This window comes from Coregonus lavaretus, assembly GCF_964263955.1.
Source record: "Coregonus lavaretus genome assembly, chromosome: 33".
In the NCBI taxonomy this organism is placed as follows: domain Eukaryota; kingdom Metazoa; phylum Chordata; class Actinopteri; order Salmoniformes; family Salmonidae; genus Coregonus; species Coregonus lavaretus.
The window spans coordinates 2,575,366-2,590,396 of NC_140020.1; the positions used below are offsets into that span (position 1 = coordinate 2,575,366).

The following is a 15,031-nucleotide window of genomic DNA, read 5'->3' on the forward strand; positions in this document are numbered from 1 at the left end:
ATGTGGCGCATGTAGGACCAGAACCCACAACTTAATCTAAGATGGCACAATTAACAGTTTACACATCCAGTATATTCAATATGTGTGGTCCGTGTAGGACTCAAACCCACAACTCAAGCACTAGTCTATGTTCCAACCAAGTGAGTCATCTGAACCACAACTAAAAGTCTGACTCTGGACCCCTCTACCCTGTATTTGACTTCAAACAGACAGACAGACAGACAGACAGACAGACAGACAGACAGACAGACAGACAGACAGACAGACAGACAGACAGACAGACAGACAGACAGACAGACAGACAGACAGACAGACAGACAGACAGGGCCTAACTCCAACCACCACCAAATCTCCATTCAGCTGTACTGTCATATCTGATCTAGTCAGACCAAATGGAACATCAGGATATACACTGCTCAAAAAAATAAAGGGAGAGAACACTTAAACAACACAATATAACTCCAAGTCAATCACACTTCTGTGAAATCAAACTGTCCACTTAGGAAGCAACACTGATTGACAATACATTTCACATGCTGGAAATTATAGGCAATTAGCAAGACACCCCCAATAAAGGACTGGTTTTGCAGGTGGTGACCACAGACCACTTCTCAGTTCCTATGCTTCCTGGCTGATGTTTTGGTCACTTTTGAATGCTGGCGGTGCTTTCACTCTAGTGGTAGCATGAGACGGAGTCTACAACCCACACAAGTGGCTCAGGTAGTGCAGCTCATCCAGGATGGCACATCAATGCGAGCTGTGGCAAGAAGGTTTACTGTGTCTGTCAGCGTAGTGTCCAGAGCATGGAGGCGCTACCAGGAGACAGGCCAGTACATCAGGAGACGTGGAGGGGGCCGTAGGAGGGCAACAACCCAGCAGCAGGCCTGCTACCTCCACCTTTGTGCAAGGAGGAGCAGGAGGAGCACTGCCAGAGCCCTGCAAAATGACCTCCAGCAGGCCACAAATGTGCATGTGTCTGCTCAAACGGTCAGAAACAGACTCCATGAGGGTGAGATCCTCAGACCCCTTGTGAGTCATATGCTGGTGCGGTTGGCCCTGGGTTCCTCCTAATGCAAGACAATGCTAGACCTCATGTGGCTGGAGTGTGTCAGCAGTTCCTGCATGAAGAAGGCATTGATGCTATGGACTGGCCCGCCCGTTCCCCAGACCTGAATCCAATTGAGCACATCTGGGACATCATGTTTCGCTCCATCCACCAACGCCATGTTGCACCACAGACTGTCCAGGAGTTGGCAGATGCTTTATTCCAGGTCTGGGAGGAGATCCCTCAGGAGACCATCCGCCACCTCATCAGGAGCATGCCCAGGCGTTGTAGGGAGGTCATACAGGCACGTGGAGGCCACACACACTACTGAGCCTCATTTTGACTTGTTTTAAGGACAACAAAGTTGGATCAGCCTGTAGTGTGGTTTTCCACTTTAATTTTCATCCAAATCCAGACCTCCATGGGTTGATAAATTTGATTTCCATTGATAATTCTTGTGTGATTTTGTTGTCAGCACATTCAACTATGTAAAGAAAAAAGTATTTAATAAGATTATTTCATTCATTCAGATCTAGGATGTGTTATTTTAGTGTTCCCTTAATTTTTTTGAGCAGTGTATGATCAGTATTAGACAAAAGGAACATCAGGATATATGATCAGTATTAGACAAAAGGAACATCAGGATATATGATCAGTATTAGACAACAGGAACATCAGGATATATGATCAGTATTAGACAACAGGAACATCAGGATATATGATCAGTATTAGACAAAAGGAACAGGATATATGATCAGTATTAGACAAAAGGAACATCAGGATATATGATCAGTATTAGACAACAGGAACATCAGGATATATGTTCAGTATTAGACAAAAGGAACAGGATATATGATCAGTATTAGACAAAAGGAACATCAGGATATATGATCAGTATTAGACAACAGGAACATCAGGATATATGATCAGTAGTAGACAAAAGGAACAGGATATATGATCAGTATTAGACAAAAGGAACATCAGGATATATGATCAGTATTAGAAACATGGAACATCAGTATATATGATCAGTATTAGAAAAATGGAACATCAGGATATATGATCAGTATTAGACAAAAGGAACATCAGGATAAATGATCAGTATTAGACAAAAGGAACATCAGGATTATGATCAGTATTAGACAAAAGGAACATCAGGATATATGATCAGTATTAGACAAAAGGAACATCAGGATTTATGATCAGTATTAAACAGATGGAACATCAGGATACATGATCAGTATTAGACAAAAGGAACATCAGGATATATGATCAGTATTAGACAAATGCAACATCAGGATATATGATCAGTATTAGAAAAAAGGAACATCAGGATATATGATCAGTATTAGACAAAAGGAACATCAGGATATATGATCAGTATTAGACAAAAGGAACATCAGGATATATGATCAGTATTAGACAAAAGGAACATCAGGATTTATGATCAGTATTAAACAGATGGAACATCAGGATATATGATCAGTATTAGACAAAGGGAACATTAGGATACATGATCAGTATTAGACAAAAGGAACATCAGGATATATGATCAGTATTAGACAAAAGGAACATCAGAATATATGATCAGTATTAGACAAATGCAACATCAGGATATATGATCAGTATTAGACAAAGGGAACATCAGGATATATGATCAGTATTAGACAAAATGAACATCAGGATTTATGATCAGTATTAAACAGATGGAACATCAAGATATATGATCAGTATTTGAGAAATGGAACGTCAGGATATATGATCAGTAGTAGACAAAAGGAACATCAGGATATATGATCAGTATTAGAAAAATGGAACATCAGGATATATGATCAGTATTGGACAAAAGGAACATCAGGATATATGATCAGTAGTAGACAAAAGGAACATCAGGATATATGATCAGTATTAGACAAAGGAACATCAGGATATATGATCAGCAGTAGACAAAAGGAACATCAGGATATATGATCAGTATTAGACAAAGGAAAATCAGGATATATGATCAGTATAAGACAAAAGGAACATCAGGATATATGATCAGTATTAGAAAAATGGAACATCAGGATACATGATCAGTATTAGACAAAAGGAACATCAGGATATATGATCTGTATTAGACAAAAGGAACATCAGGATATATGATCAGTATTAGACAAAAGGAACATCAGGATTTATGATCAGTATTAAACAGATGGAACATCAGGATATATGATCAGTATTAGAAAAATGGAACATCAGGATATATGATCAGTAGTTGAAAAAAGGAACATCAGGATAAATGATCAGTATTAGACAAAGGAACATCAGGATATATGATCCGTATTAGACAAATGCAACATCAGGATATATGATCAGTAGTAGACAAAATGAACATCAGGATATATGATCAGTATTAGACAAAAGGAACATTAGGATATATGATCAGTATTAGACAAAAGGAACATCAGGATTTATGATCAGTATTAAACAGATGGAACATCAGGATATATGATCAGTATTTGACAAAAGGAACATTAGGATATATGATCCGTATTAGACAAAAGGAACATCAGGATATATGATCAGTATTAGTCAAAAGGAACATCAGGATATATGATCAGTATTAGACAAAAGGAACATCAGGATTTATGATCAGTATTAAACAGATGGAACATCAGGATATATGATCAGTATTAGACAAAAGGAACATCAGGATATATGATCAGTAGTAGACAAAAGGAACATCAGGATATATGATCAGTATTAGACAAAGGAACATCAGGATATATGATCAGCAGTAGACAAAATGAACATCAGGATATATGATCAGTATTAGACAAAGGAACATCAGGATATATGATCAGCAGTAGACAAAAGGAACATCAGGATATATGATCAGTATTAGACAAAGGAAAATCAGGATATATGATCAGTATAAGACAAAAGGAACATCAGGATATATGATCAGTATTAGAAAAATGGAACATCAGGATACATGATCAGTATTAGACAAAAGGAACATCAGGATATATGATCTGTATTAGACAAAAGGAACATCAGGATATATGATCAGTATTAGACAAAAGGAACATCAGGATTTATGATCAGTATTAAACAGATGGAACATCAGGATATATGATCAGTATTAGAAAAATGGAACATCAGGATATATGATCAGTAGTTGAAAAAAGGAACATCAGGATAAATGATCAGTATTAGACAAAGGAACATCAGGATATATGATCCGTATTAGACAAATGCAACATCAGGATATATGATCAGTAGTAGACAAAATGAACATCAGGATATATGATCAGTATTAGACAAAAGGAACATTAGGATATATGATCAGTATTAGACAAAAGGAACATCAGGATTTATGATCAGTATTAAACAGATGGAACATCAGGATATATGATCAGTATTTGACAAAAGGAACATTAGGATATATGATCCGTATTAGACAAAAGGAACATCAGGATATATGATCAGTATTAGTCAAAAGGAACATCAGGATATATGATCAGTATTAGACAAAAGGAACATCAGGATTTATGATCAGTATTAAACAGATGGAACATCAGGATATATGATCAGTATTAGACAAAAGGAACATCAGGATATATGATCAGTAGTAGACAAAAGGAACATCAGGATATATGATCAGTATTAGACAAAGGAACATCAGGATATATGATCAGCAGTAGACAAAATGAACATCAGGATATATGATCAGTATTAGACAAAGGAACATCAGGATATATGATCAGTATAAGACAAAAGGAACATCAGGATATATGATCAGTATTAGAAAAATGGAACATCAGGATACATGATCAGTATTAGACAAAAGGAACATCAGGATATATGATCAGTATTAGAAAAATGGAACATCAGGATATATGATCAGTATTAGACAAAAGGAACATTAGGATATATGATCAGTATTAGACAAAAGGAACATCAGGATATATGATCAGTATTAGACAAAAGGAACATCAGGATATATAATCAGTATTAGACAAAGGAACATCAGGATATATGATCAGTATTAGACAAAGGGAACATCAGGATATATGTTCAGTATTAGACAATAGGAACATCAGGATATATGATCAGTATTAGAAAAATTGAACATTAGGATATATGATCAGTATTAGACAAAAGGAACATCAGGATATATGATCAGTATTAGACAAAAGGAACATCAGGATATATGATCAGTATTAGACAAAAGGAACATCAGGATTTATGATCAGTATTAAACAGATGGAACAGCAGGATATATGATCAGTATTAGAAAAAAGGACTCAGCAGAAAACATCCCACAATGACAGGCTAAGGCTTCATTCCAAATGGCACCCTATTCCCTATATAGTGCGCTGCGTTTGACCAGGGCCCAGCAGTTCATTATATAGGGAATAGGGTGCCATTTGGGACACATTCTGAGAATTACCATTTGAACTGGGAAAGACAGTACCTTCAGGGGAAGGAATCTACACTGTGGATCTCTTTGGTTTCTGTGGCAGGGAGCAGTTAGTTTCCCAGAAGTGGAGATTTTTAGATTTGTTGGCTGTGTGTGTGTGTGTGTGTGTGTGTGTGTGTGTGTGTGTGTGTGTGTGTGTGTGTGTGTGTGTGTGTGTGTGTGTGTGTGTGTGTGTGTGTGTGTGTGTGTGTGTCTGTGTGTGTGTGTGTGTGTGTGTGTGTGTGTGTGTGTGTGTGTGTGTGTGTGTGTGTGTGTGTGTGTGTGCGTGCGTGCGTATATCTGGCCCTTACACACCTCTCACCAGCACAACACTGATCATGTGGAGACAGACTTTGTTTTTTGGGAATCGTGTAGGAGAGTTGGCTTGGGTTATTTTGTGTGATTATGGGAAAAATCTCACACTCACGCCTACAGTTTCCCGCCAGTCATAGAAATACCCTTATGTGACCCCACATGTTTGTAAAGATGCAATTCACTGTATCCATGCACTACCTTCACTCATGACTCAGTGAACCTGTTTACTCCTGTAGCTGTGCTGACGGTGGACAACTCTGTAGTGGACCTGGAAACAATCCAGGCTTTACACGACAACGTGAGTATCACTCCTTTCTTGTATTGTCCTTTTTGCATTTTGAGCTCTCTTCAGTTTGCAGTTTTAAGTGTTGTTTGATGCCCCTACCAGAGAGCCCAGCCTGATGAGCTGGAGAGGATAAAGAAACACTACCAGACTTCAGAGGAGGAGCAGGTCAAGCTGCTGGACAAACCTGAACAGTGAGTGTTCTCCTTCCCCTTCTTTTCACCTTGTTAACTTTCTGTGGAGGAATTGTGAGTAGCTCCACCTCAAGGCACCATCTCCAACTCAAGGCACCATCTCCACGTCAAGGCACCATCTCCACCTCAAGGCACCATCTCCACGTCAAGGCACCATCTCCACCTCAAGGCACCATCTCCACCTCAAGGCACCATCTCCACCTCAAGGTACCATCTCCATGTCAAGGCACCATCTCCACCTCAAGGCACCATTTCCCCGTCAAGGCACCATCTCCACCTCAAGGCACCATCTCCACCTCAAGGCACCATCTCCACCTCAAGGTACCATCTCCCCATCAAGGCACCATCTCCCCGTCAAGGTACCATCTCCACCTCAAGGCACCATCTCCACCTCAAGGTACCATCTCCCCATCAAGGCACCATCTCCCCGTCAAGGCACCATCTCCACCTCAAGGCACCATCTCCACCTCAAGGTACCATCTCCATGTCAAGGCACCATCTCCCCGTCAAGGCACCATCTCCACCTCAAGGCACCATCTCCACCTCAAGGGACCATCTCCCCATCAAGGCACCATCTCCCCGTCAAGGCACCATCTCCACCTCAAGGCACCATCTCCACCTCAAGGCACCATCTCCACGTCAAGGCACCATCTCCACACCTCAAGGCACCATCTCCACCTCAAGGCACCATCTCCACCTCAAGGTACCATCTCCCCATCAAGGCACCATCTCCCCGTCAAGGCACCATCTCCACCTCAAGGCACCATCTCCACCTCAAGGCACCATCTCCACCTCAAGGCACAATCTCCCCATCAAGGCACCATCTCCACCTCAAGGCACCATCTCCACCTCAAGGCACCAGCTTTTATGGTATACATTGGTTGGAACTCTAATAGGACTGTGACGGTCATGGAATTTTGGATGATAGTTATTGGCCAGCCAAATTACCACAGTCACTGTAATAACGATAGGATAGCATAAATCTAAAAAAAAGAATACAAATTTTAAATATATATATATATATTTTTAAGACACACATTTTATCCTCTCCTCCGCTCCTGACATACAGTAATGGGTGGATTTGTGTTCATTGACTACAGCTCAGCGTTCAACACCATAGTGCCCTTCACACTCATTACTAAGCTAAGGACCCTGGGCCTGATCCCCTTCCCTCTGCAACTGGATCCTGGACTTCCTGACGGGCCACCCCCAGGTGGTGAGGTAGGAAACAACACATCTGCCACGCTGACCCTCAACACGGGGGCCCCTCAGGGGTGCGTGCTTAGTCCCCTCCTGTACTCCCTGTTCACCCACGACTGCATGGCCGCGCACGACTCCAACACCATCATTAAGTTTGCAGACGACACGACGGTGGTAGGCATGATCACCGACAACGATGAGACAGCCTACAGGGAGCAGGTCAGAGACCTGGCAGTGTGGTGCCAGGACAACAACCTCTCCCTCAACATCAGCAAGACAAAAGAGCTGACCGTGGACTACAGGAAATGGAGGGCAGAGCATGCCCCCATCCACATCAATGTAGTGGAGCAGGTTGAGAGCTTCAAGTGTCCACATCACTAAGGAATTATCATGGTCCACACACACCAACACAGTTGTGAAGAGGGCACGACAACGCCTCAGGAGGCTTAAAAGGTTTGGCATGGGCCCTCAGATCCTCAAAAAGTTATACAGCTGCACCATTGAGAGCATCTTGACTGGCTGCATCACCGCTTGGTATGGCAACTGCTTGACATCTGACCGCTAAATAGTTAGTTACAGTGCATTCTGAAAGTATCTTTCCACATTTTGTTACGTTACAGCCTCATTCTAAAATGGATGAAAATGTGTTTTTTTCCTCATCAATCTACACACAATATCCCATAATGACAAAGCAAAAACAGGTTTTTAGAAGTGTTTGCTAATTTATAATTTTAAAAAACTTTAAAAAGTTTGGGGTCATTTAGAATTTTCCTTGTTTTCCATGAACACATACATGAAATGAGTTTGAATAGGAAATATAGCAAAATGAATAGGAAATGTAGTCATTGACAAGGTTAGAAATCATAATTTTTAATTGAAATAATAATTGTGGCCTTCAAACTTTGCTTTCATCAAAGAATCCTCCATTTGCAGCAATTACAGCCTTGCAGACCTTTGGCATTCTAGTTGTCAATTTGTTGCGGTAATCTGAAGCTTCCAAGCTTCCTGAAGCACCTCCCACAGTTGGATTGGCTTGATGGGCACTTCTTACGGTCAAGATGCTCCTACAACAGCTCATTAGGGTTGAGATCCGGTGACTGTGCTGGCCACACCATTATAGACAGAATACCAGCTGAATGCTTCTTCCCTAAATAGTTATTGTATAGTTTGGAGCTGTGCTTTGGGTCATTGTCCTGTTGTAGGAGGAAATTGGTTCCAATCAAGCGCCGTCCACAGAGTATGGCATGGTGTTGTAAAATGGAGTGATAGCCTTCCTTCTTCTAGATCCCTTTTACCCTGTACAAATCTCCCACTTTACCACCACCAAAGCACCCCCAGACCATCACATTGCCTCCACCACGCTTGACAGATGGCATCAAACACTCCTCCAGCATCTTTTCATTTGGTCTGCGTCTCACAAATGTTCTTCTTTGTGATCCGAACACAAACTTCGATTAGTCTGTCCATAACACTTTTTTCCAATCTTCCTCTGTCCAGTGTCTGTGTTCTTTTGCCCATCTTAATCTTTTATTTTTATTGGCCAGTCTGAGATATGGCTTTTTCTTTGCAACTCTGCCTAGAAGGTCAGCATCCCGGAGTCACCTCTTCACTGTTGACGTTGAGACTGGTGTTTTGCGGGTACTATTTAATGAAGCTGCCAGTTGAGGACCTGTGAGGCGTCTGTTTCTCAAACTAGACACTCTAATGTATTTGTCCTCTTGCTCAGTTGTGCACCGGGGCCTCCCACTCCTCTTTCTATTCTGGTTAGAGCCAGTTTGCGCTGTTCTGTGAAGGGAGTAGTACACAGAGTTGTACGAGATCTTCAGTTTCTTGGCAATTTCTCTCATGGAATAGCCTTCATTTCTCAGAACAAGAATAGACTGACGAGTTTCAGAAGAAAGTTATTTGTTTCTGGCCATTTTGAGCCTGTTATCGAACCCACAATTGCTGATGCTCCAGATACTCAACTAGTCTCAAGAAGGCCAGTTTTATTGCTTCTTTAATCAGCACAACAGTTTTCAGCTGTGCTAACATAATTGCAAAAAGGTTTTCTAATGATCAATTAGCCTTTTAAAATTATAAACTTGGAGCAGCAAACACAACGTGCCATTGGAACACAGGACTGATGGTTGCTGATAATGGGCCTCTGTACACCTATGTAGATATTCCATTTAAAATCATTTCCAGCTACAATAGCCATTTACTGATAGCCACACTGATCAATTTGATGTTATTTTAATGGACAAAGAAATTGCTTTTCTGTAGAAAACACAGACATTTCTAAGTGACCCCAAACTTTTGAACGGTAGTGTAACTATTCAGACCCTTTACTCAATACTTTGTTGAAGCACCTTTGGCAGCGATTACAGCCTCGATTCTTCTTGGGTATGACGCTACAAGCTTGGAACACCTGTATTTGGGGAGTTTCTCCCATTGTTCTCTGCAGATCCTCTCAAGCTCTGTCAGGTTGGATGGGGAGCGTCGCTCCACAGCTATTTTCATGTCTCTCCAGAGATGTTCGATCGGGTTCAAGTCTGGGCTCTGCCTGGGCCACTCAAGGACATTCAGAGACTTGTCCCGAAGCCACTCCTGCATTGTCTTTGCTGTGTGCTTAGGGTCATTGTCCTGTTGGAAGGTGAACCTTTGCCCCAGTCTGAGGTCCTGAGCGCTCCTGAGCAGGATTTCATCAAGGATCTCTCTGTACTTTGCTCCTTTCATCTTTCCCTCGATCCTGACTAGTCTCCCAGTCCCTGCCGCTGAAAAACATCCCCACAGCATGATGCTGCCACCACCATGCTTCACCGTAGGGATGGTGCCAGGTTTCCTCCAGACGTGACGCTTGGCATTCAGGTCAAAGAGTTCAATCTTGGTTTCATCAGACCAGATAATCTTGTTTCTCATTGTCTGAGAGTCCTTTAGGTGCCTTTTGGCAAACTCCAAGTGGGCTGTCATGTGTCTTTTACTGAGGAGTGGCTTCTGTCTGGCCACTCTACCATAAAGGCCTGATTGGTGGAGTGCTGCAGAGATGGTTATACATCTGGAAGGTTCTCCCATCTCCACAGAGGAACTCTGGAGCTCTGTCAGAGTAACCATCGGGTTCTTGGTCACCTCCCTGACCAAGGCCCTTCTCCGCCGATTGCTCAGTTTGGCCGGGCGGCCAGCTCTAGGAAGAGTCTTGGTGGTTCCAAACTTCTTCCATTTAAGAATGCTGGAGGCCACTGTGTTCTTGGGGACCTTCAATGCCGCAGGAATTATTTGGTACCCTTCCCCAGATCTGTGCCTCGATATAATCCTGTCTCGGATCTCTACGGACAATTCCTTCGACCTCATGGCTTGGTTTTTGCTCTGACATGCACTGTCAACTGTGGGACCTTATATAGACAGGTGTGTGCCTTTCCAAATCATGTCCAATCAATTGAATTTACCAAAGGTGGACTCCAATCAAGTTGTAAAAACATCTCAAGGATGATCAATGGAAACAGGATGCACCTGAGCTCAATTTCGCGTCTCATAGCAAAGGGTCTGAATACTTATGTAAATAAGGTAGTTCTGGTTTTGGCGTTTTTAAATGTGCAAACATTTCAAAAAAACTGTTTTCACTTTGTCATTATGGGGTATTTTGTGTTGATTGATGAGGAAAACATGTAATTTAATCCATTTTAGAATAAGGCTGTAACGTAACAAAATGTGGAAAAAGGGTAGGGGTCTTAATACTTTCTGAATGTACTGTAAATGGTTAACCAATAGCTACCCGGACTACTTGCATTGACCCTTTTTGCACTAACTCTTTTGACTCATCACATACGCTGCTGTTACTGTTTATTATCTATCCTGTTGCCTAGTAACTTTATTGTGTATTTATTCCTCATGTTATTATTTTTCTATTATTTATATTATTTTCTCTCTGCATTGTTGGGAAGGGCCCGTAAGAAGCATTTCACTGTTAGTCTACACCTGTTGTTTACGAAGCATGTGACAAATAACATTTGATTTGATTGCGAGTGTAACCATAGGAGCAAAGCAGGAAGTAAGAGCAGGAAGTGTACTAATCAATATGTGCTGTGATTTGTTGGTTCAACTCAACTGACATCACAAAATATATATTTCATTGCATGAGCCAAACCAGTTAGCATCATTTGAATGAAAATTCTACTTTACCATGACAATGGTTGCATCACAGTACCAGGCAGGATAGGTGGCACAAGGGTTCACCAAACAAATTCACCTTTATAATAAAGCATTCCATGCATCCTCGCATTTGCAGACTTACTGTATGTAAGATACACCACGTGATCAAAAGTATGTGGACACCTGCTCGTCAAACATCTCATTCTAAACTCATGGGTGTTAATATGGAGTTGGTCCCTCCTTTGCTGCTATAACAGCCTCCACTCTTCAGGGAAGGCTTTCCATTGGACTTGCTTCCATTCAGCCACAAGAGCATTAGTGAGGTCGGGCACTGATGTTGGGCGATTAGGCCTGGCTCACAGTCGGCGTTCCAATTCATCCCAAAGGCATTCGATGGGGTTGTGGTCAGGACTCTTTGCAGGCCAGTCAAGTTCTTCCACACCGATCTCGACAAACCATTTCCGTATGGACCTCACTTTGTGCACGGGGGCATTGTCATGCTGAAACAGGAAAGGGCCTTCCTCAAACTGTTGCCACAATGTTGGAAGCACAGAATTTTCTAGAATGTCATTGTATGCTGTAGCGATATCCCTTCACTGGAACTAAGGGGCCTAGCCCGAACCATGAAAAACAGCCCCAGACCATTATTCCTCCTCCACCAAACTTTACAATTGGCTCTATGCATTCGGGCAGGTAGCGTTCTCCTGTCATCCGCCAAACCCAGATTTGTCCGTCGGACTGCCAGATGGTGAAGCGTGATTCATCACTCCAGAGAACGCGTTTCCACTGCTCCAGAGTCCAATGGCGGCGAGCTTTACACCACTCCAGCCGACGCTTGGCATTGCGCATGGTGATCTTAGGCTTGTGTGCGGCTGCTCGGCCATGGAAACCCATTTCGTGAAGCTCCCGACGAACAGTTCTTGTGCTGACGTTGCTTCCAGAGGCAGTTTGGAACTCAGTAGTCATTGTTGCAACCGAGGACAGACGATTTTTACGCGCTACGCGCTTCAGCACTCTGCGGTCCCATTCTGTGAGCTTGTGTTGCCACTTCACAATAACAGCACTTACAGTTGACCGGGACAGCTCTAGCATGGCAATTTATTGGTAAGGTGGCATCCTATAACGATGCCACGTAGAAAGTCAATGAGTTCTTCAGTTAGGCCATTCTACTGACAACGTTTGTCTATGGAGATTGCATGGCGGTGTGCTCGATTTTATTCACCTGTCAGCAACGGGTGTGGCTGAAATAGCCGTATCCACTAATTTGAAGGTGTTTCCACATACTTTTGTATATACAGTGTAGCTTACTATTCCTAATGTGATGAATAGATTGGATAGTCATAATTTAGGCTAACAATATAACTCATGTACTGTTCAATGCAGCACGTTGTGGCGTAGAGTACTCTCAGCCTATCAGACTTGCTTCTCCTTTCTTTGCATGGGAAAAATGTGGCCTTTTATAAACACATTTCATGCAATTCTACTGCACTTGATATGACTGGAGACATTAGCAAGAATCATTTTTAATATGCCAAAAATGACCATGGGTAGCCTACTCTGCTGACGTTGACAAACAGATCAATAAAAACAACGTTGTCTGATCCATATAATCGGCCTACGTGAAGGGACGACACAAATACAACATGACGTCCATCTAACCTGGAGGAGGACATTATTATCCAAAAACAAACTTTCAAGTGGCACTGACCCAACGATAAAGACAGTAAATATGCACTCACCGGGGATATGGCCGATGTTCTCTGCTGATGCAATTAAGATAGGCTACACTGTTCACTCAATTAAATTGAGAATTTTGATAACTAAAAGACAGAATAGTATTTTCATTGTCTTCTCTTTACAGCAGCAGCCATTAGCTTTCCAAACTATGTTTTCTCGCAATTGTATTTAGAAATATTGCCTGGCTGGGCCTCTCTACTTTTCACTGACAGTCGCAACTCAACAATCATCTATTTGGTATCTGCAGCGCAAGCTGCCCAAGTTGCGGCCCTTCCGACTGTAGACAATGCGATTTAAAACAATCCACAGCCTTTTAAATAAAATAAGCTAATGATCCTCTGTGGCCAAATCATGCTTTCTGGTATAGTAGCCTATTTTGAAAGATTATATTTATTTCTGCATAGGCTAATTAGGCTCGATAATTTTGGCAAATGTAATTCAATTTACTTTAGGGGAAGCTTAGCTTAAAGCTTAAATGGCTATGACTGTTATTTTATTTTCAGGACGGTCTTCATCCATAACCGTCAGTTATACGGTAATTATTCCAGCCCTAAACTCTAATGTAGGAAAATGACAAAGATGGTAGTAGCATCAAAGTACCTTCCATCATGTCTTCTTCCTGTCACCTGTGTTGTCTCTAGGTTCCTGTATGAGTTATCTCAGATACCAGACTTCCCAGGCAGAGCTTCAAGTATCATCTTCCAGTCTGTCTTCATAGACAGCATCGCCTCCATACAGTGCAAGTTGGACATCGTCTCTCGCGTCTGCAAGGTAGTTGCAAGATAATAATGAATATTAAGAAATTCAGATTTCTACCAGATGAATTGAGGAGCTTGCTGTGTTCGTTTAAAGGACATTCAAGCCTATGTGTCAGGCCTAATTTCCATGGTCCATTTTCGGTGGTCCGGCAACAGAGCAACCACAGGAAGCGTGTGCACTGTACACCACATCGTCATAAGGTTCAAAAGAGTCTCTACTGTTCTGAAGTGCAGTCAAAACTATATTAGTTAACAGGAGGTTGGTATCTCTGAATCTAGGATCTGATGGAGACCTCCAGCGTGAGGGAAGTGATGGGTCTGGTTCTAGCCCTGGGGAACCACATGAACGGGGGCAACAGGACCAGAGGACAGGCTGACGGCTTCGACCTGGAGATCCTTCCCAAACTAAAGGACGTCAAGAGCAGGGTAAGGAAGTCTCAACTCCGCAGTATGGTAGAGTATCACTTCAAACAACCTTGTCAAAACGGCTCAAACCCCTTAGTGTAATGGCTAAAGTGTTGGACTGACAATCACAGTTAAGAACATGGTCTGGAATAGTATACAATTGGATTAGTGTATAATGTGACCCAGTATACACACATACCAAGGTTTTATTATTAGTTAGTCTTGTACACATTCACAGCTAAAAGCTGAAACTCCAGCACCACCCAATACCATCCAACAGCATTACGAGGCAAAAGACAGACAAATGCGGAGCTTTGTTTGCGGTGATCTTTCTTTTGATTATGTGCATTGCGTTATTTTGCATTATGTTTGATGTTGTTTTGATGTGTTGTGTGTTCTTTCCTCTTTTCAGGACAATCGTATCAGTCTGGTCGACTATGTGGTATCATACTATCTCCGCAACCTGGATGAGGTAATGTCAATTTATTGTGATGAAAGTTTTACACAAAGTTGGTCGAT

The 15,031-nt window shown here is 41.9% G+C and overlaps 1 protein-coding gene across 1 annotated transcript in view; it reads left to right on the plus strand.

Annotated features, from left to right (window-relative positions):
- Positions 1 to 15,031, plus strand: part of LOC311108084 (formin-like) — a gene marked incomplete at both ends in the record, with an annotated part of 38,320 nt that overhangs the window by 13,426 nt on the left and 9,863 nt on the right. The window contains 5 exons of the mRNA XM_084150726.1: positions 6,044 to 6,105; positions 6,196 to 6,284; positions 13,991 to 14,120; positions 14,387 to 14,533; positions 14,925 to 14,984. Of these exons, the coding sequence (XP_084006852.1) occupies positions 6,044 to 6,105; positions 6,196 to 6,284; positions 13,991 to 14,120; positions 14,387 to 14,533; positions 14,925 to 14,984 (488 nt within the window). The remainder of the gene's footprint in view (positions 1 to 6,043; positions 6,106 to 6,195; positions 6,285 to 13,990; positions 14,121 to 14,386; positions 14,534 to 14,924; positions 14,985 to 15,031) is intronic.